Here is a 19,254-nt window from a genome sequence, read left to right as displayed (position 1 = left end):
AGGGGAGGGGAGGGGGAGCAATGGGCGGCTGCTGCGCCTTGGCGCTGGCCTCCCCTGAGGTTAAACGCGGCGGGAAGGCATCGGGGGTAGGGGTCCAGCGCGGGTCTTGGTCCCGCTTAAGTCGCTGGTGATTTCGCCGCGCACTGCGTGGTTTTCTTCGGGGATAGTATTGCGCGTTAGAGGAGCACCTTTACGTGAGTGACGTAGAGGACCCCCTCGATCTAGGGGTCCGTCCCCGGAAAAATTCCTAGAATGTGGCTTGGGAAGTAAGCAGTTTTGGTGTGACTTGTTGCTGCTTGTGGAGTGAAATTTGGCGATGTCGGAGTCCCTCGTCTGTAGTCCTAACCAGAATTTCAGCCGGGGAGAGGAGGGGGTGAGAGGACTAGGATTTCTTTTGTGAGCATACCCCCTCAATTAAAAAAAAAAAAACAACCAGTCACAGGAAGTCTCCATAGCTTCACTTTGTTTGTTGAACGAAGCATAGACAAAGTACTTGGTATCAGCGGCACAGACTAACGCCTGCTTTAAGATTCTAAGCAGAAATGAAGCTTAATTTTTTTTTTTTTTTTTTTTTTTGGTCTTTTCAAGACACGGTTTCGCTCTGCAGTTCACGTTCAGGCTGGCCTTGAACTCACTTTGTAGCCTAGGCTGGTCTCGAACTCGCAATGAATCTCCTGCCTCAGCCTCCCAGGTGCTGGGATTACAGGCGTGCGCCACCACGCCCGGCGAAGTTTCAGTTTGTAACTGATTTAATTTAAAAAGTATACATTTAGGGTCCTTAAAAGTTCAGATGAAAATTTGTCGCAAGCAGATTGACTTCTGAGAAAATTTCCAGTGTATTCCTGTTAATTTATGGAAACGGTGACAGTTCCTTAGTTCATGTTGCTACAATGTAAAATTGAAAACAGAAGTTGTGTTCCCGTTGTACGTTAAAGTATCAGTTTAACTGCAGAAAGGATGGGAGCATTTTTGCTAATGGAAAGTTGGAGAGTGAGGTCCCTAGTCAGTCTTACCTCATCTTCGATAATTGGGTTGTACCTGTTGTATAGCATCTGTTTCCCATATTCATTGACTCCATCGATATTTGCAGCTTGGCATTATCGATCTTTAAACACAGGACCTAAAAATACGGGATAACGTCCCACAAACACGTGGCAACAGTACCCTGTGGCTTGGTGTTTTGTGACTTCTCTGGAGAAAAAAATACTTGTTTTTACATGTATACTGCTTCTTAAGTAGCTCCTGGTCAGCCATGAAAATAGCAGGTAATCTTTTTCTAGAATGTGGAGATTTTGAGCTAGTAGTGTGAGGAGATGGGTACAATTGAAGTTGCAAAGCAATGAAATATGCTTTACTCGTTTAAGAGCATTGAAGGTCATTTAAGACTGGTTATCTTTCAACTTATGTCATAGTTAAAATGGGAGAATGCGTAGGTAACTACAGTTGAGCCCAACATATAGTGCCCTCTTAAGTGGTGAGTATGTTGCTGATGCTTTGTTCTGAAAGTATTGCTTTAGTTAAAAATACTTGTGCCAGCCGGGCGTGGGCGCACGCCTGTAATCCCAGCACTCCGGAGGCTGAGGCAGGAGGATTGTTGCGACTTCGAGACGAGCCTGGTCTACAAAGTGAGCTCAAGGTCAGCCTGAACTGCACAGCGAGACCCTGTCTCAAAAAGACAAAAGAAAAAACAAACAAACAAACAAACAAAAAAACCAAAAAATACTTGTGCCGTATTTGTGGATAAAGAAATTAAAGTGGTCAATTCAAATTTTGTCCTAACATTTTTGGGGTGTGGTTTTAGATGTAAAATAAGTATGACGTTGATGACATTTAGAAAGATGTGTCAAATATGATGGTACTAAGGTGAATCCTTTACCTGTTGAACATTTAAAAATTGAGATTCAGCCTGGCTTTGGCAGAGGCGTATGCCTTTTTTTAAATCTCAACTGGGGCAAGAGGATTGTCTGGGAATTCAAGGCTAACTTGAACTACAGAGTGAGTTCCTGTCTCCTGAGCTTCAGCATAACTCAGTATTAGTTTGGCAAGTGATTGGGGGAGCTTTCGCTATGGAGAATGTTACAGGAAAAAAAATTTTTTTTTTGCACCAGGAATTGAACTCACTACCTCTGCGCTTGCCAGGCAGGCTTTGTGCCACTGAGCTATATTCCTGGCCCCGAAAAATTCATTTCGAATGAATGAATGAAATTTAGATCCAGTTTTTTTTATTGGGTGGCACTAGCATCTTCCTGTGCTGCCACCTGCAGTATATGCAGTGGTACTATTTTGCAATTTACTTAAGAATTTTATAGTCTTCAAAGCATTCTTAGTCACATTCTGAGTTTAGTCAGCCTTATGAGGTACCACAAAGCAACTACTATATTTGCGAATGAGGTGCTATGAAATACTAGAGGACAGGGCTAATTTTCTTTTTTTTTTTTAATCTTTTTGAGATAGGGTCTCACTGTGCAGTTCAGGCTGGCCTTCAGCTCACTTTGTAGCCTAGGCTGGTCTTGAACTTGCAACAATCCTGCCTCAGCCTCCTGAGTGCTGGGACTCCCGGAGGGCTAATTTTCTTACTACTGTATCATTTGCACTAGGGCTGCTAACCAACTCTCTCTCTTTTCCCTAGTTTGCTGGCCTAGACCTGAACTCTTCAGATAATCAGACTGGAGGAAGTACAGCCAGCAGTAAGTAAAAGCATTATAAATTTATTGAGTATTTAAGCATAATGTTTCCTTGGTTGTATTTAAAATTTTTGAAGTTTGCTAACTTTTAATGTTTGAAGAATTAATGACTGTTATACAGAATTATGCAGTACTTAATGGTCAATCTAAGCATTGTGACCTTTCTGGTACTAAAAGGGACTAATTGGTTCTTTTGAAGTTAATCATTAAAAAGACCATTACATAATATACAGATTATCTCTAGAAGACTTTGATTATGTCCATTTTTAATCCTGAGCCAGTTTACAGGTGATGTGGATATGTTAATCCCTGATAGAGTGAATTGACGAGAATTAAATTCAATTAAGGGAACATGCACTTTTGTCAGCTACAGTTACTCCATATTCCTGAAGAGCATGAGACTTATTAATAGAACAAGAGTATACTGAGTTTTGGGGTGGTAGCTAGGATTTTAAATGCTGTATTATTAATAATAGGAGCACTGTTAGGGAGAGGGGTGAAAAAGGGCTTTCCACCAAACCCCTCTGATCTCTCAGTTTCCTTTTTTCAGAACAGGAGTGCTCTTGTATTTTTATTTTATTTATCCTTGAATTTACTATGTAACCCAGGCTGGCCTCAAAGTCAACAGTGATCGTTTGACTTCAGCCTGGGATGGTAGGCATGCACCACCGTGCCTGGCAGTAAGTCCTTCAAGAAGTTATGCTGGGCGTGGTGGCGCACGCCTGTAATCCCAGAATTCGGAAAGCTGAGGCAGGAGGATCGTTGCGAGTTTGAGACCAGCCTAGGCTACAAGGTGAGCTCAAGGCCAGTCTGAACTGCATAGCGAGACCCTGTCTCAATAAAAAGAAAAAAAAAAAAAAAAGACCCACCTGAACTACATAGCAAAACCCTGTCTCAAAAAGACCAGGGGGGGGAAAAAAAAACAAATTTTTTTCTTGGTAGTACTGGGGATGGAACCCAGAGTCTTGCTCATACTAGACAAGTGCCTTTCCACTGAGATACATTCCCAGTTTAAATTACTTTTATGGTTTTTTTGAGACAGGGTTTTGCTGTGTAGTACAGGCTCGAACCCATGGTGATCCTCTTGCTTAAGCCTCCTGAGTGCTAGGATTACAGGCATACTCCACCATACACACCCAGCAGATAATCTTTTTGATACATAAAACAAAAATTGTAGCCAGGTGTGGTGGTACACACCTGTAATCCTATCACTTGGAAGTCAGAGGCAGGAGGATCACTTTGAGTTTGAGGCCAGCCTGACCTACATAGTTAGACCCTGTCTCCAAAAACAATAAAAAAATACACCTTTATGGGTTGCATATGTGCCATAGGTTTGCTACCACTGATGCAGGCTGTTTTCCTGCCTGTATACAAAACAACCGTTGGCTTTCTTTAAACTCACTAAGCTCCAAATTAAAGACAAAGTTCTTTGAAATCTGTTCTACTTTGCAGCTTTTTCATGTATGTTTTTTGTGTTTTGGAATTTAATGACACAGAGACAAACCCTTTAATGGCTAATTGTGTGGTTTATTACATTCTTAGGTTGTTAGAGTAGTACTTATAAGAGTTCAAGTTTATATCACTGTTCTCCCAAATCATCACAGTCCTTTAAAAAAAATTAAGCTCTAGTAGCTAGTTAATGTGTTTGATTTATGGATTTCAGCTCTTAGGTTTCAAGTCAAGTTTTGTTTACCAAACAGTTTAAAATTTTTATGAAGCAACAACCCATTATAAAATAAAAGTAGATTGTTTTTCTGTCACAGTTCCCAGATGAGTAGTTGGACTGGAAGGCTAAAGATTTTTTTAAGATACTTTTCCAGGACCATTTTTTTAATAGCAGGAATTTTGGAGGCTGGGCATGTGCACACACACTTAAAGTCCCAGCACTTGGAAAGCTGAGGCAGTGGGATTGCCCTGAGTTCAAGGCCAACCTGGAGTACATAGTGAGTTCAAGGCAGCCTGAACTACAAAGTGAGAATGTCTCAAAAAAAAAGGAAGGGGCAGGAATTTTGGTTAAAGGTCTTTGGCACTTAATTCTTTCTTATTTCTTTCAGAAGGGCGTTATATTCCTCCACATTTAAGGAACAGAGAGGCTACTAAAGGTAAGTCTGTATGCCAACTTCATAGATCTCATTTATGCCTCATTTAGAAATAAGTCAAAGCCTAGAGAAAGTGGAACAGATTAGCAAAGTCTATAAACATGTTCTCCTGTTTCTGTCAAGACTGGCCCAAATATTGGGAATCACTGTACTAACTTGGCAAACCTCATCTAATGTCACAGTGGAGAATTGTTTCCTTTGTCAGACTCTTCTGAGGTCAAGGCCATGGTTTTTACACAATGTATCAGTTTTATGTTTAGTCTGTTTGTAATGATTCACACAGCATGGTTTTAAGTTGAAAAAGGTGAGTACCCTGCTATCTAAACCAAACTGGTGGGGCTGGGGATTTAGCTCAGCGGCAAAGCGCCTGCCTGGCAAGCGCAAGGTCGTGAGTTTGGTTCCCGGTACCGGAGAAAAACCAAAAACCAAAAAATAAAAAAATAAACCAAACTGGTGATAAGCTATTTTTGTCTTACATGTTTGCCAAAATGAAGATGAATTTACTTCAGGGAGATTAACAGGTTAAATATCATTGGACTCACTCCAGTGAGTTGGATGATTCTCTGGTTTCATTACCTTGCCTTAACTGCTTCATTTGAGACGTTTTGTTCAGAGAGTGTTTAGATGCCAAATGTCGTTTCCCATTACATGTGTAGTATCGTGATGATAACTACATGTTCTGCCTGGTGTGGTGGTGCACGTCTGTAATCTCAGCACTCAGGAGGCTGAGGCAGGAGAATTGTTAGTTTGAGGCCAGCCCGGGCTGCATTGAGAGACTTTGTCTCAAAAAGACAAAAAAAAAAAAAAAAAAAACCTAACAACGAAAAACTAGTTGATCTCAGTTTAGATAGAGGAAAAGGGAAGGTCATGAGAACTACTCAGTGGATAGGAGGGAAGATTGTGGATAAAGAAGGTAGGTACTGAAGTAGACTCTTGTGTGTATTTACAGTGTTTTGTCCCCTATGTTGGAGTGAGAGGAATCAGATGTGTTATCACAGATTTTAGAACTGGAAGAGATCTCAAAATGTAATTCATTATTTTTTAAAAAGTTTTTTGTCTTTTGAGACAGGGTATCATTATGCAGTTCAGGCTGCCCTTGAGCTCACTTTGTAGCCCAGGTTGGCCTTGAACTTGGGGCGGTCCTCCTGCCTCAGCCCCTCAGCGAGTGCTGCTTATAGGCATGCACCACAACACCTAGCCTTTTGTAATTCATTCATTGCTAGCAAAGGTGGAAGGCAGAAGGAAAGTAAGTTTTTTTTCTTTGAAGGAAAGTAACTTGTAAACTGTTTCTGACTTTAATAAGGTCATTGAAGCTAGTTAAACCCTCTACTTGTCTTAAGTCTTCTCCCTGTCCTTGGGCTACTTTATGCTTTGTCATCCCTTTTAACTTGGATGTTTACAGCTATACCCTGGAACTGGTCCATATTGTGAATGTGTAGGAAAGCGGTTTCCTTTTCCAGATGTTCCTGATTCTCAACAAGTGCATAGTAGATGAATATACAGATGACAAAATATTAAACCAAGTAATCTGACAGTTGTAAGAATTTTCTAAATGAAAACTACCTCTAAGAAACATTGATGCACCAGGTGTGGTGGCGCATGCCTGTAATTCCAGCACTTTTGGGAGGCTGAGGCAGGAAGATTATTGCGAGTTTGAGGCCAGCCTGGGCTACACAATGAGTTCAAGACCAGTCTGAACTGTCTCGAAAAGACCAAAAAAAACACATTGAAACAATGGCAACCATTTCTTTATAAACTCATTCACAGCTATAAAGTGAATGGAAATGAAAATGTGATTGTGTGTGATATATATGACAAATCATAATCATTGTGTTAAAGGGAAGCTGTTGACCTCTTAGGGGTGCTATTTTTTTTTCTTTTTTTTTTCCAGAACATTCTTAGACTATCAGAACTAGAGACTTAAAATGTTGCATATGTTGGCCTAACTACCTCTAAATCTTGGTTCACTTCTAGTATCAGCATAGGAATACTTCCATCCCCCCTTGGCCCACAGAAGTAAGATAAAGTCAATAGAGGGCTTAAAATTCAGAAAGATTGACAGTACCTTAGCAATATTTTTCTAATAATACAACATAATGGGCTTCTGTTTTTTTTTGAAGGATACTACGACAAAGACAGTTCAGGGTGGAGTTCTAGTAAAGATAAGGATGCATACAGCAGTTTTGGATCTCATAGTGATTCAAGAGGGAAGTCTAGTTTCTTCAGTGATCGTGGGAGTGGATCAAGGGGAAGGTAAGCAGTTTCTTTTCACCTTAGGTATATATGCAATAGCAATTTAATTGATAATCATTTGGATGCTGATTATTTGTCTGTTTAATCATTGTATTTTCTTAGCTATAAGAGGTCTTTACTGCTGGTGTGGTGGCCCAGACCTGTAATCCCAGCACTTGGGAGGCTGAAGCAGGAGGATCACTGAGAATTTAAGGCCACCCTGGGCTCTGTAGTGGGTTCAAGGCCAACCTGAATTGTATAGGGACACCCTGTCTCAAAAAAGAAAAAAGAGGTCTTTACTAAATTGAACCTGTTACACAGAAATCAGATATGACTATGCTCTTTGAACGAATAATGCTCATCAAAAGCAGACCTGGTGTTCTACTATAAGATGCTATTGCTGACTGAATAGAAACGGCTTCACTTCCTCAGCTCTGTAACACTCTTGTTATGTTAGTAACTGTGTATAGATAACATGTTTAAAAAAGTGCATCAGGTTTTTTTTCTCCCTTTGGTCTTCCACAGCAGTACTGTCTTTGTGGAGTGACTAATCATAAAATTTTAAAAATCCTGTAGTGGATTTCAGTTACGATAAGTTCATAGTGGTGTATATCAAATAAAATTAAATACATAGATACAAAAAAGATGAATATGCTCTTTGGCATAATGCAACCAGTTTTCTATTTTTCTACTTTTAATTTCTCTTTAAAAGAATAACTGCATCTAGTGGCTAGCCTAATTTGGAGATTCTTGTGAACATTCTATATGACACGTTTTAAACACCTTATATTTTTGATTACACAAGTGTGGTGAACTGACCCCATGCACCTAATAGCTGTGGTTAGTCCTGTGTCCTGATTTTTCGCAAACAGGCCTAAAACTAAAAACATCTTAATTCAGGTAAGGATTATTTTCTATCTTTTATCCAAAACCTGTTGCACAGATGAAGTCCCGTAAATGACATCTTAGTATAATTTGGACAATTAATATTTGGTGTGCTATTTTCTTTTTCTTGCTGTAGAATATATTTGGGTGAGTACTTTAAATGAAGGTGTGAGCTGCATGCCAATTTAAATACATAGAACTTGAGTTTTATATTTGAGGTACGATTATGATAGATGACTAGAAATAGAAAGGATAGCTAAATATGTAAGTGATATATACAGTCTGGTAATTAGTGAGCTGTATTTATAGAATAGGAATAAGCCAGAAGTGAATAGTTAACATCTTAGGAGTTAGCCATATTGAATAATTCTATTAGTCCCCACATAGAGTTCTAGAGTACTGACAGGGGTCTGATAATGATTAAATGATATGATTCTGATTAATTACTTGTGCTATTCAGATTTGATGATCGTGGACGGGGTGACTATGATGGCATTGGCAGCCGTGGAGACAGGAGTGGCTTTGGCAAATTTGAACGTGGTGGAAACAGTCGTTGGTGTGACAAATCAGATGAAGATGACTGGTCAAAACCACTCCCACCAAGTGAACGCTTGGAACAGTAAGTTTTTGAAATGTATTATTGTGATAAAGTCTGGTGTGTAGCAGATAATTTTAGCAATCTTTTGTTTTTAGGGAACTCTTTTCTGGAGGCAACACTGGGATTAACTTTGAGAAATATGATGACATTCCAGTTGAGGCAACAGGCAACAACTGTCCTCCACATATTGAAAGTGTAAGTAATTTTGCTTGCCATTTTAAGACACGGATGGAAGTGGAAGGCTTACAGGGCACATCAGAATTAAATGGGTTTCCTAAAAAATTTGTAGACCAAACATTCATTTGTTTGTGGAAAGCGTTGAGCCCAGTGTTAGTTACTTTTAGAAATAATTCACTACCTGAAATGGGCAATAGGTCAGATAGAACAGGTGCCCAGAGTCTTGATTATAGATTAAGCTTGGAAGTTGAAATTTTTTTCTGGGGGAGGGGAATGTTAACACAACTAAAGCATCGATAAACTTGTTACAAATTGGCTGTTAGTTGGTTATTTCTGTTATTATTGTTAGTATAAAAGAGAAGGGTTCCAGGTTGCTTTTCTGGCTATTTAAAACCCCATTGAATTTCTTAACAGTTCAGTGATGTTGAGATGGGAGAAATTATTATGGGAAACATTGAGCTTACTCGTTATACTCGCCCAACTCCAGTGCAGAAGCATGCTATTCCTATTATCAAAGAGAAAAGAGACTTGATGGCTTGCGCCCAAACAGGTAAGCTCAACTGCTAACAGTAAAACATTGATTTTCACTTTTTCTGTAAAGAACCAGATAATACTTAGGGGCTTTGTGGGCCATGTGGTCTGTGTTGCAAGTGCTCAGCTCTGTTGTTTGGTATATGAAAGAAACTGTAGATGACATGTTATTGGAGGTAGCCATAATCTATAAAAACGTTATTTAGAAAAATAAATAGGAAGGGTCTGAGTTTGTATTAGGTGGGCCAAAGAAGTCACTCGGTGTTGGTGGCTTTTGATTTTGTTTTTTGGGAGAATTTTATTTAGGCATGAAGTAAAATTATTGATTTGTGATAGGACAGTTAAAGTTACCTGTCAATATCTGTTCAAAAATAAATTTTTAAAAATTTTTAAATGCTTGAATTGACATGTTTTTTCTTAATAGGGTCTGGAAAAACTGCAGCGTTTCTGTTGCCCATCTTGAGTCAGATTTATTCAGATGGTCCAGGCGAGGCTTTGAGGGCCATGAAGGTAAATAATTTCTTTGTGCTATGCCCCCAGCCAGATATTTTTTAATAGAACAGGGAATTGTAGAGAGAACCTTGTAGATGTCACCAAGACTTCAATGAGGAATAGTGTTCAGGTGTAATATGTAAAATACAAAAGGAAATTGTGAGCTTTTTTTTTTTTAAAGAATGTTTTAAAAAGTGGTTTACTCTGTAAATTATTTCTCTAAGGAAAATGGACGGTACGGGCGCCGCAAACAATACCCAATCTCCTTGGTGTTGGCACCAACCAGAGAGTTGGCGGTACAGATCTATGAAGAAGCCAGAAAAGTAAGTATGCTTTTCAGCCTTAGCTTTATCAGGGATTTTAAGGGAACACTTGGTGACTATGTAAAAAAGTCTTGACCCTAGTAATTAACAGAATTTCTTTGCTTATTATCCTTACAGTTCTCATACCGGTCTAGAGTCCGTCCTTGTGTGGTTTATGGTGGTGCTGACATTGGTCAGCAGATTCGAGACTTAGAACGTGGATGCCACTTGTTAGTAGCTACTCCAGGGCGTCTTGTGGATATGATGGAAAGAGGAAAGATTGGATTAGACTTCTGCAAGTATGTTGATTTTCAATTTATAGAATGCAACATTAAGCTTTTAGTAATGTTTGTTTCTTTTTACAGCGTTGTCTAAAAATTGAGAAAGGGTTTTAGTCCTCTTTCACAAAAACTTTGTTCCATTCATTGTTAGCATTTTAGTATAAGCTAAGAATGACCAAATCAAGGGACAGTCGAGTAGCCAAGAAGTAATTTGGCTGTGTGATCAGGAATGACTTAGCTAGTGGCAAAAAGTGTGTTTGTGTCAAAGGATGTGGTATGAGGAATTTAATTACTTTAATGAGTATATAAATAGAAGTTACTTAACAGTTAACAGACACTAAAACTGGCTTTTGATTTCTCAAATTATAAACTAAATTTTTTTTTTGTGACAGATACTTGGTGTTAGATGAAGCTGATCGGATGTTGGATATGGGGTTTGAACCTCAGATCCGTAGATTTGCTAAGCAAGATAGTATGCCTCTAAAAGTTATCCGTCACACTATGATGTTTAGTGCTACTTTTCCGAAGGAAATACAGGTACTGTATGATGATGAACATTGTATTTATTTATAAATCTGTTTATCTCAGTATGTGATAAAAATTTTATTTCTTTTTCCTTTCAGATGCTGGCTCGTGATTTCTTAGATGAATATATCTTTCTGGCTGTAGGAGGAGTTGGCTGTCCTTGTAAGAACATCACACAGAAAGTAGTTTGGGTGGAAGAACTAGATAAACGGTCATTTCTGCTTGACCTCCTAAATGCAACAGGTACAGTTATGAGTAATTTTAGTATCACTCTAATTAGGTAATACCACTTGGAGCTGGGCATAGTGGCACATACTTATTATCCCAGCACTGAGAGGCTGAGGCAGGAGGATGTGAGTTCTTTCTCAGCTTGGACAACTTAGCAAGACCCTGACAAAAGTAAGAAAGGCCTGGCAATGTAGTTTAGTGTAAAGGCCCTGGATTCAGTCTACAGTAGTGCTTCCTATACCCATCCTTGTGAATCACTATTTTCTTTCCCATTCAAAACATTGTTAAAAGTCTATTTTAATTGCTTCTATTTGCATGTTTATTAAGTACACAGGACTAAGCTACTCTTAGTGATGAAAACATTGTTAAATTTTCAAATTTAGGCAAGGATTCACTGACCTTAGTGTTTGTGGAGACCAAAAAGGGTGCAGATTCTCTGGAGGATTTCTTATACCATGAAGGATATGCTTGTACCAGTATCCATGGAGATCGCTCTCAAAGAGATAGAGAAGAAGCCCTTCATCAGTTCCGCTCAGGAAAAAGCCCAATTCTTGTGGCTACTGCAGTATGTATACTATGTTTTTTTCATTTGAGTTCATGTTCAAATACTTTCAAGTGAACCTTATGTAACAAAAGTTATTTTCTAGGTAGCAGCAAGAGGACTGGATATTTCAAATGTGAAACATGTTATCAATTTTGACCTACCAAGTGATATTGAGGAATATGTCCATCGAATTGGCCGTACAGGACGTGTAGGAAATCTTGGTAAGTTGTTACGGCATGGCCTGATTGTTTTTACCACTGTGATGCTGACAGCAAAGAACTTCATAGGTTCTTTACTAGATTGTTTCCAAGCAATACAGTGAGGTTTTATTCAAATCACTTTTGAGTTGGTTAAGTAGCAGATTGTAATTTTTAAAAATTCTTCTTAAATGGGAAGCAAGCATTCTTATTGAAGACCTTTGTTTATATATACTTTTCTGGAACTGTTCTAGGCCTTGCCACCTCATTCTTCAATGAAAGAAACATAAATATTACTAAGGATTTATTGGATCTTCTTGTTGAAGCAAAGCAAGAAGTGCCGTCTTGGCTAGAAAACATGGCTTTCGAACACCACTACAAGACTGGCGGTCGTGGCCGTTCTAAGAGGTGAGGTGGGATGGTATATGATGAGGGGGATCAGTGTTCACTTCCGCTTCCACTGTCGTTTGCTCTAGGCAAGGAATGTTTAGAACTGACTTTTTGAAACCACTAAGTATGACTGGATGGGGAATTGTCTGGAAAAAAATGAGAAATCAGTTATTGTGAGTTTTGAACAAGAATTTGGTTGTTGAGTGGAATTTCATCTTATGGGAACCAACACTTTTTCTTTTCCCCCCTTTGCAGTAGTAGATTCAGTGGAGGGTTTGGTGCCAGAGACTACCGACAGAGTAGTGGTGCTGGCAGTTCCAGCTTCAGCAGCAGCCGCGCAAGCAGCAGTCGCAGTGGTGGAGGCGGCCATGGCGGCAGCAGAGGATTTGGCGGAGGTAGTATTCATCTTTAACCTCTTTCTTTGGGAAGGGCTGTTTCCTTTCAGCCATCATTTTCCAAACATAAGTAGGGCTCGGGGAAGTTCAACATTGGATTGCTTTTCATAACTTCAGAATGCTCGAAAGGGGAAGGGTTTTATCTGACAGTGGATGATGACTTATTTATTCTTTCTCATCTCTCATTAGGTGGCTATGGAGGCTTTTACAACAGTGATGGATATGGAGGAAATTACAACTCCCAGGGGGTTGACTGGTGGGGCAACTGAGCCTGCTTTGCAGTAGGTCACCCTGCCAAACAAGCTAATATGGAAACCACATGTAACTTAGCCAGACTATACCTTGTGTAGCTTCAAGAACTCGCAGTACATTACCAGCTGTGATTCTCCACTGAAATTTTTTTTTTAAGGGAGCTCAAGGTCACAAGAAGAAATGAAAGGAACAATCAGCAGCCCTGTTCAGAAGATGGTTTGAAGACTTCATTGCTGTAGTTTGGATTAACTCCCCTCCCGCCTACCCCCATCCCAAACTGCATTTATAATTTTGTGACTGAGGATCATTTGTTTGTTAATGTACTGTGCCTTTAACTTTAGACAACTTTTTATTTTGATGTCCTGTTGGCTCAGTAATGCTCAAGATATCAATTGTTTTGACAAAATAAATTTACTGAACTTGGGCTAAAATCAAACCTTGGCACACAGGTGTGATACAACATAACAGGAATCATCGATTCATCCATAAATATTATAAGGAAAAAACATACGCGGTAGCCTGTATTAAGGCTTTTTTGATACTTGCAGATTGGGGGAAAACAAACAACAAACGTCTTGAAGCATATTAATGGAATTAGTTTCTAATGTGGCAAACTGTATTAAGTTAAAGTTCTGATTTGCTCACTCTATCCTGGATAGGTATTTAGAACCTGATAGTCTTTAAACAAGCCATTCCAGTCATGATGAGGTGATGTATGAATACATGCATACATTCAAAGCACTGTTTTCAAAGTTAATGCAAGTAAATACAGCAATTCCTCTTTCAATGTTTAGGCAGATCATTAAGTATGAGCTAGCCAAATGTGGGCATGTTATTACAGGGAAAGTTTAAAGGTCTGATAACTTGAAATAGGTTTTTAGGAGAATTCATCTACTTAGACTTTTTAAATGCCTGCCATAAATGAAACTGAAATGGTAGAATGGCTGACCACAGCAATGACCAGCCCTCATTAGGGCCCTGGATGATTTTTGGTCTAATAACGCATGCTAGTGTTGATGTTTTTTGGTCAAGAGGGTATGAACAGGAAGAATTAATGCAGCAGGCTTTATTTTAAATGCCGATTCACATTACTCTGTTCAAGCTGCGTTGAGATGTTAAACTGGCTTACTATAGACTTTGTAAAAATGGCTCCAGAAGAGTAACAAACTGAAATCTTTGAGATCACACAGGTTGGAAATATGTACATAACTGCACAAGGTGTCGATTCTGCTCTACAGTGCAGTTTAGTCAGTTTTAGTTGCATAGGTTTCCATTGTATTTATAGTCTGTTTATGCTAAATCTGGCCAAAGATGAGCATTGTCCACCACTAAAATGCCTCTGCCACTTTGAATTCTGGGCTAATTTTGTGGCCAGAATGCGGTGATCAAAACGCTCAATCTTTTTACAGTGGCATGGGAAGATGGTAAAATTTCCTAAAGTGCAATAGATTTTCAAGTGTATTGTGCCTTGTTCTAAAACTTTTATTAAGTAGGTGCACTTGACAGTATTGAGGTCATTTGTTATGGTGCTATTTCAATTAGTCTAGGTTTAGGCCCTTGTACATTTTGCCCATAACTTTTTACAAAGTACTTCTTTTATTGCACATTCAGAGAATTTTATATATATGTCTTGTGTGCGTGTCCTTAAAACTTCCAATCTTATTTTGTCTCTTGGAGATTGTTGAACGCAGCTTGTCTAGGAAGGGGATGGGACTAGATTCTAAAATTTATTTGGGACCATGGGAATGATAGTTGGGAAGAAAACTATTTGCACACGACAGATTTCTAGATACTTTTTGCTGCTAGTTTTATGTAATATTTATTGAACATTTTGACAAATATTTATTTTTGTAAGCCTAAAAGTGATTCTTTGAAAGTTTAAAGAAACTTGACCAAAAGACAGTACAAAAACACTGGCACTTGAATGTTGAATGTCACCGTATGCGTGAAATTATATATTTCGGGGTAGTGTGAGCTTTTAATGTTAAGTCATATTAAACTCTTAAGTCAAATTAAGCAGACCCGGCATTGGCAGTGTAGCCATAACTTTCTGATGTTAGTAAAAACAAAATTGGCGACTTGAAATTAAATCATGCCAAGGTTTTGATACACTTGTCTTAAGATATTAATGAAACACTTCAAAACACTGAAGTGTCCAGATTCTCAGATGTTTGTTGTGTGAGTTTTGTTTAGTTGTGTGTATTTTTTTTTTTTTTTCAGTGAATGTCTGGCACATTGCAATCCTCAAACATGTGGTTATCTTTGTTGTATTGGCATAATCAGTGACTTGTACATTCAGCAATAGCATTTGAGCAAGTTTTATCAGCAAGCAATATTTTCAGTTAAAGTTTCAAAAATCATATAAGAATGGAGTTAAACTTGCTGAGTGTAGAGATTGAACCTCAAGTCACTGTAGCTTTAGTAATTGCTTATTGTATTAGTTTAGATGCTAGCACTGCATGTGCTGTGCATATTCTGATTTTATTAAAATAAAAAGTTGAACTGCACAGTCTCCTTTGTTCTTGTTCAATTGTGTTTTTTTAGAAGTGAAAATAAAGTTGTGCTTTTGCCTGAAGAATTGTAAAATTGTGTTTTTTGATTGCTGTGCTTTTTTTTGCGATCCCTCTTAGAGACAATTACTGGTACCCATAAGTATGTTATAAAAGATGAAAATGGTAGAACAAGATTTTTGTAGATGGAAATCTAAAAGGTACTTACCAATTTACAGCATGTATTATAAGCTGATTTGTGCTTTAAGCAACTTCATGGGGGAGAGTTTTTGTTCTTTGGAGTATTTCATATGAAGCGTAGTTGATAGGGTATGTCAAGTGAGTTAGTTAAAAGTTGGTGGGGAAGTGACCACAGAGGGATCAAGGATGTATTTGGGGGCTAGGGTGAGCCATACACAAGTTACCAGCAGATGGGTGATGTTAGGTTAAGCCTTATCAGACAGTTACTGAATAGTAGTTTGTTTTTAGAATGGTTTTCAGTCCTAGCAGTTTGGTTAAATTTCAACCTAATGAAAGTATGTATGTTCAGCTTTTTCACTTCTGTGGTTGAACAGTTTTCTGGCCCTGGGTTCATTCCCCAGGGCCTAAAAATTTAGTGTGATTCACAAGTGGGCACCAATATGAATCAGATTTCCCCTAAGGTCAACGTTGAACCTAATTCGGTTTGTACCATAGTTGTGGAAAGAATTGTTTTGGGAACCAAGGTACCAGTGTATTCAGATTGCGTAGTTTTGAGTATTTACTATTTTCACAGTTGTGGCCAAGAAACAAGCCAATCTTTAGGGTGGCATTTGGGAATAGAATATGCCACTTTGAGAAAGGAAGGTAGTTGAATGAGATTAGTTGAGAAAGTTAGGATTGTTACATTGGAAAGGTAGTGGCAGATGTGATGGTAAAGGGAAGTTAAGGATAGTTTTAAGGGCTCCTTAGTGAATTATATGAGAAAATTGGTTACCTGATGTAGGGAATTGCTTAAATCTTATTTGTAGTACAGCAGGTTGTTACGTTTACATACTGCTACATTTCTATTTTAGTTTTATTTAAATATACAAACTCCTGGTTCTTCGTCTCAGTTGAAGATCAGCTCAAGTTTTTCTTCAAATAATTTCGTAGACTCTGGGGATGTAGCTGGAGTGGTAGAGTACTTGTTTAAGAGGCCCTGAGTTCAAACCCTGGTTCCACTGCCGCAAAACAAAACAAAATAAAAAACCCCCCCAAAAACCCTTGTAATCTCAGCACTTGAGAGGCTGAGGCAGCAGGCTCACTGCAAGTTCAAGGCCAACCTGAAAGCAAAACTGCAAAAATAGTAAAAACATGGACGTTCCAAGGAACTACGTTACATGTTTGGAAATGGGTAATAATGTGGAGAACACAATGTTTGCCTTGCTACTGTGCTCCAAGCTGCTTGAATGGCCACAGGCTCCTTCGAAGCTCAGTGACTATAACAGGAGTACACTGGCAGTCTCAGCCATTCCACTCTGCAATGCAGAGGTTTCATTTGCTACAGATGTGGGGCTTCCAGTTTGCTGTAATACCGCTTGTTTCTAACTTTCCATTCTGTTCTCATCGAACACATTCTAGGTATGGTTAGACCTGCTTTCCTTCATATCTTGCCGTCTTTTTCAGCTTGTGATCTCAGAATGTTTAGTGTCTATTTCATTATATTTTAGAAGGATATTTTGTGATCTAGAGATAATGCTTAGGAGGAGCAAACGTATGAGATCAACACAATATACAAGTAGGAAATAGATAAAATGAGCTAAATGTAGGCTTACATATGACTCAGTAATTTTACTCCTAGGAGAATTTACTCAGGAGAAATGAAACTGAAAGCCTGCAACTTAGGTTTCTATGTCAGTGCTTAGAGAATTCACAATAACCAAAAAGTAGAAACAACTCAAATATCCATAGGTGACTGGATAAACAAAATGTATATAGAGTACATAAAATGAAATACTGGCTGGGTGTGGTGGCGCACGCCTGTAGTCCCAGCACTCAGGAGGCTGAGGCAGGAGGATTGCCATGAGTTCAAGGCCAGCTTGTTTCCAGTTTTTGTCTATTGTAAGTATAGCTGCTGTACATGCAACAGCAAGCAGAAACAGTGAAAGGACATCCAGGAGTTGGAGGTAGATTTATTTAACATTGACGGGCACTGACAAGGAATCAATTATCCTTCAAAATGTCAGGCCCCAAAGGCTCAGGGAGGGAGACTTTTATGAGGTTGGTTGCAAAGTGCAAGTACAGAGGCGGATTACTTGGCTATCTTTGGTTGATTCTTACATGCATCATAGTGACCAGCCATTTCTAGGCAACAGTAGTAACAGGAACTGCAACAGGAACTATTACCTGAGCAACTAAACGACTGGCTGGGGAGCATTTTCTGCTACATAAATATTGAGCTGTATAAGAACCATGTACAGGTTTTTATGTGGACCCAGGAGTGCAATTGCTGAATTTTATGGTACATGTTTAGTTTTAAGAAACTGTCACAGCACTTAGGAGGCTGAGGCAGGAGGACTGCTTTGAGTTTGAGGCCAACCTGGGCTACAAAGTGAGTTCAAAACCAGCCTGCATAGTGAAACCCTGTCTCAAAAATAGAAAGAAATTGTCAAATCATTTTCCAGAGTGGTTGTACCTTTTGTTGTTGTTGTTTTTTCGGTACTGGGCATCAAACTCATGACCTTGCACTTGCCAGGCAGGTGCTGTGCCGCTGAGCTATATCCCTGGCCTGGTTGTACCATTTTAAACTCCCACGAGCAATTTAGTTTCCCTGGATTCTAATTTGTGTTCCTCTGATGGGTCACCCTTTCTGTGTCATATGTAAGAACTCTTCACCTAGTCCTAGGTCCTAAGGATTGTCTACTTTTTTCCTGCTAATTTTGTAGTTTTCATTTAAACCTATGATCTGTTCTTAATCCATTTTAATTGTGGGAGGTTGTTGAGGGTTTAAAAAAATCGACGAATGACCGATTGTTCTAACATTATTTGTTGGAATGATTATCCTTCTGTTGCATTGCTTTCTCATCCTTGTCAAAAATCACTTGGTCACAAAAGGGCTTCCATGCATGACTCATTTCAGGCAACTCAACTGTTCTTCGCATGGAATCAACATCCAGAGATGTCAGGAGCTTGAGTTTTTTGGTATTTGGGGAGCTAATGGTCATTGGTTCTGGTGCTCAATACAAAAACAAAGAAACAAAACACCCCTCCCCCTCAAATCTAGTTGGCCATCTAGATTCTCTTATTCTTTCATTGATCTGTATATTTATCCTTCCATGAATACTATGCTGTCTTTTCTTTTTTGTCTGAGACAGGGTTTCACTGTGCGCTTCAGGCTGGCCTTGAGCTCACTTTGTAGCCCTGGCTGGTCTTGAACTCGCAACAATCATCCTGCCTCAGCCTCCCGAGTGCTGGGATTATAGGCGTGAGCCATTATGACCAGTTTGTATCAATTATTTTTTAACTATATAGTAAGTCTTTTTTTTTTTTTTAAATAGCAATAGCTTTTTTTTTTTCAGTGCTGGGGATTGAACCCAGGGCCTTTGCACTGAGGTACATTCCCAGCCTCCCCATTTAAACCATTTTATTTTTATTATTTATTAGGTACCAGAATCAAACTCAGGACCTTGTACTTGCCAGGCAAGCGCTGTGCCACTGAGCCATATCCCTGGCCCAACATTTTTATTTATTTACTTCTAAAATTTGTATTAGTACATGTTTGCAGTACCTAATGATGACACCCACCATGAGGCACTGGTGTGTGTACAGAACACATCGGAATCCTTTGTACGTCTCCATCCCCTCCATTCCCTCTTCAGGCTGCATTTTCCCCCTACTTTTCCTCCTCCCTCCCTCCCTCCCTCCCTCATCTCTTTTGTTTTTTCCTATTATCTAAATTTTATTTTGCTCTTCATTTATATTTTTGGGTTCTT

The 19,254-nt window shown here is 39.0% G+C and overlaps 1 protein-coding gene across 1 annotated transcript in view; it reads left to right on the top strand.

Moving 5' to 3' along the window:
• Positions 1-15,390, top strand: part of Ddx3x (DEAD (Asp-Glu-Ala-Asp) box helicase 3, X-linked) — a 16,582-nt gene extending 1,192 nt beyond the window's left edge. The window contains exons 2-17 of the mRNA XM_005413259.2: positions 2,630-2,687; positions 4,739-4,786; positions 6,904-7,036; positions 8,361-8,519; positions 8,594-8,693; positions 9,090-9,225; positions 9,631-9,716; positions 9,923-10,021; positions 10,139-10,299; positions 10,674-10,818; positions 10,905-11,049; positions 11,418-11,599; positions 11,682-11,799; positions 12,030-12,183; positions 12,421-12,560; positions 12,750-15,390. Of these exons, the coding sequence (XP_005413316.1) occupies positions 2,630-2,687; positions 4,739-4,786; positions 6,904-7,036; positions 8,361-8,519; positions 8,594-8,693; positions 9,090-9,225; positions 9,631-9,716; positions 9,923-10,021; positions 10,139-10,299; positions 10,674-10,818; positions 10,905-11,049; positions 11,418-11,599; positions 11,682-11,799; positions 12,030-12,183; positions 12,421-12,560; positions 12,750-12,829 (1,944 nt within the window). The 3' untranslated portion in view covers positions 12,830-15,390. The remainder of the gene's footprint in view (positions 1-2,629; positions 2,688-4,738; positions 4,787-6,903; positions 7,037-8,360; positions 8,520-8,593; positions 8,694-9,089; positions 9,226-9,630; positions 9,717-9,922; positions 10,022-10,138; positions 10,300-10,673; positions 10,819-10,904; positions 11,050-11,417; positions 11,600-11,681; positions 11,800-12,029; positions 12,184-12,420; positions 12,561-12,749) is intronic.
• The last annotated feature ends 3,864 nt before the right edge of the window (positions 15,391-19,254 follow it).

The sequence above is a fragment of the Chinchilla lanigera genome, unplaced genomic scaffold (assembly GCF_000276665.1).
Source record: "Chinchilla lanigera isolate Chin_1 unplaced genomic scaffold, ChiLan1.0 scaffold00164, whole genome shotgun sequence".
Lineage (NCBI taxonomy): Eukaryota > Metazoa > Chordata > Mammalia > Rodentia > Chinchillidae > Chinchilla > Chinchilla lanigera.
The sequence above is the reverse complement of the archived record's forward strand: the minus strand, read 5'-3'. Positions and strand labels throughout refer to the sequence as shown.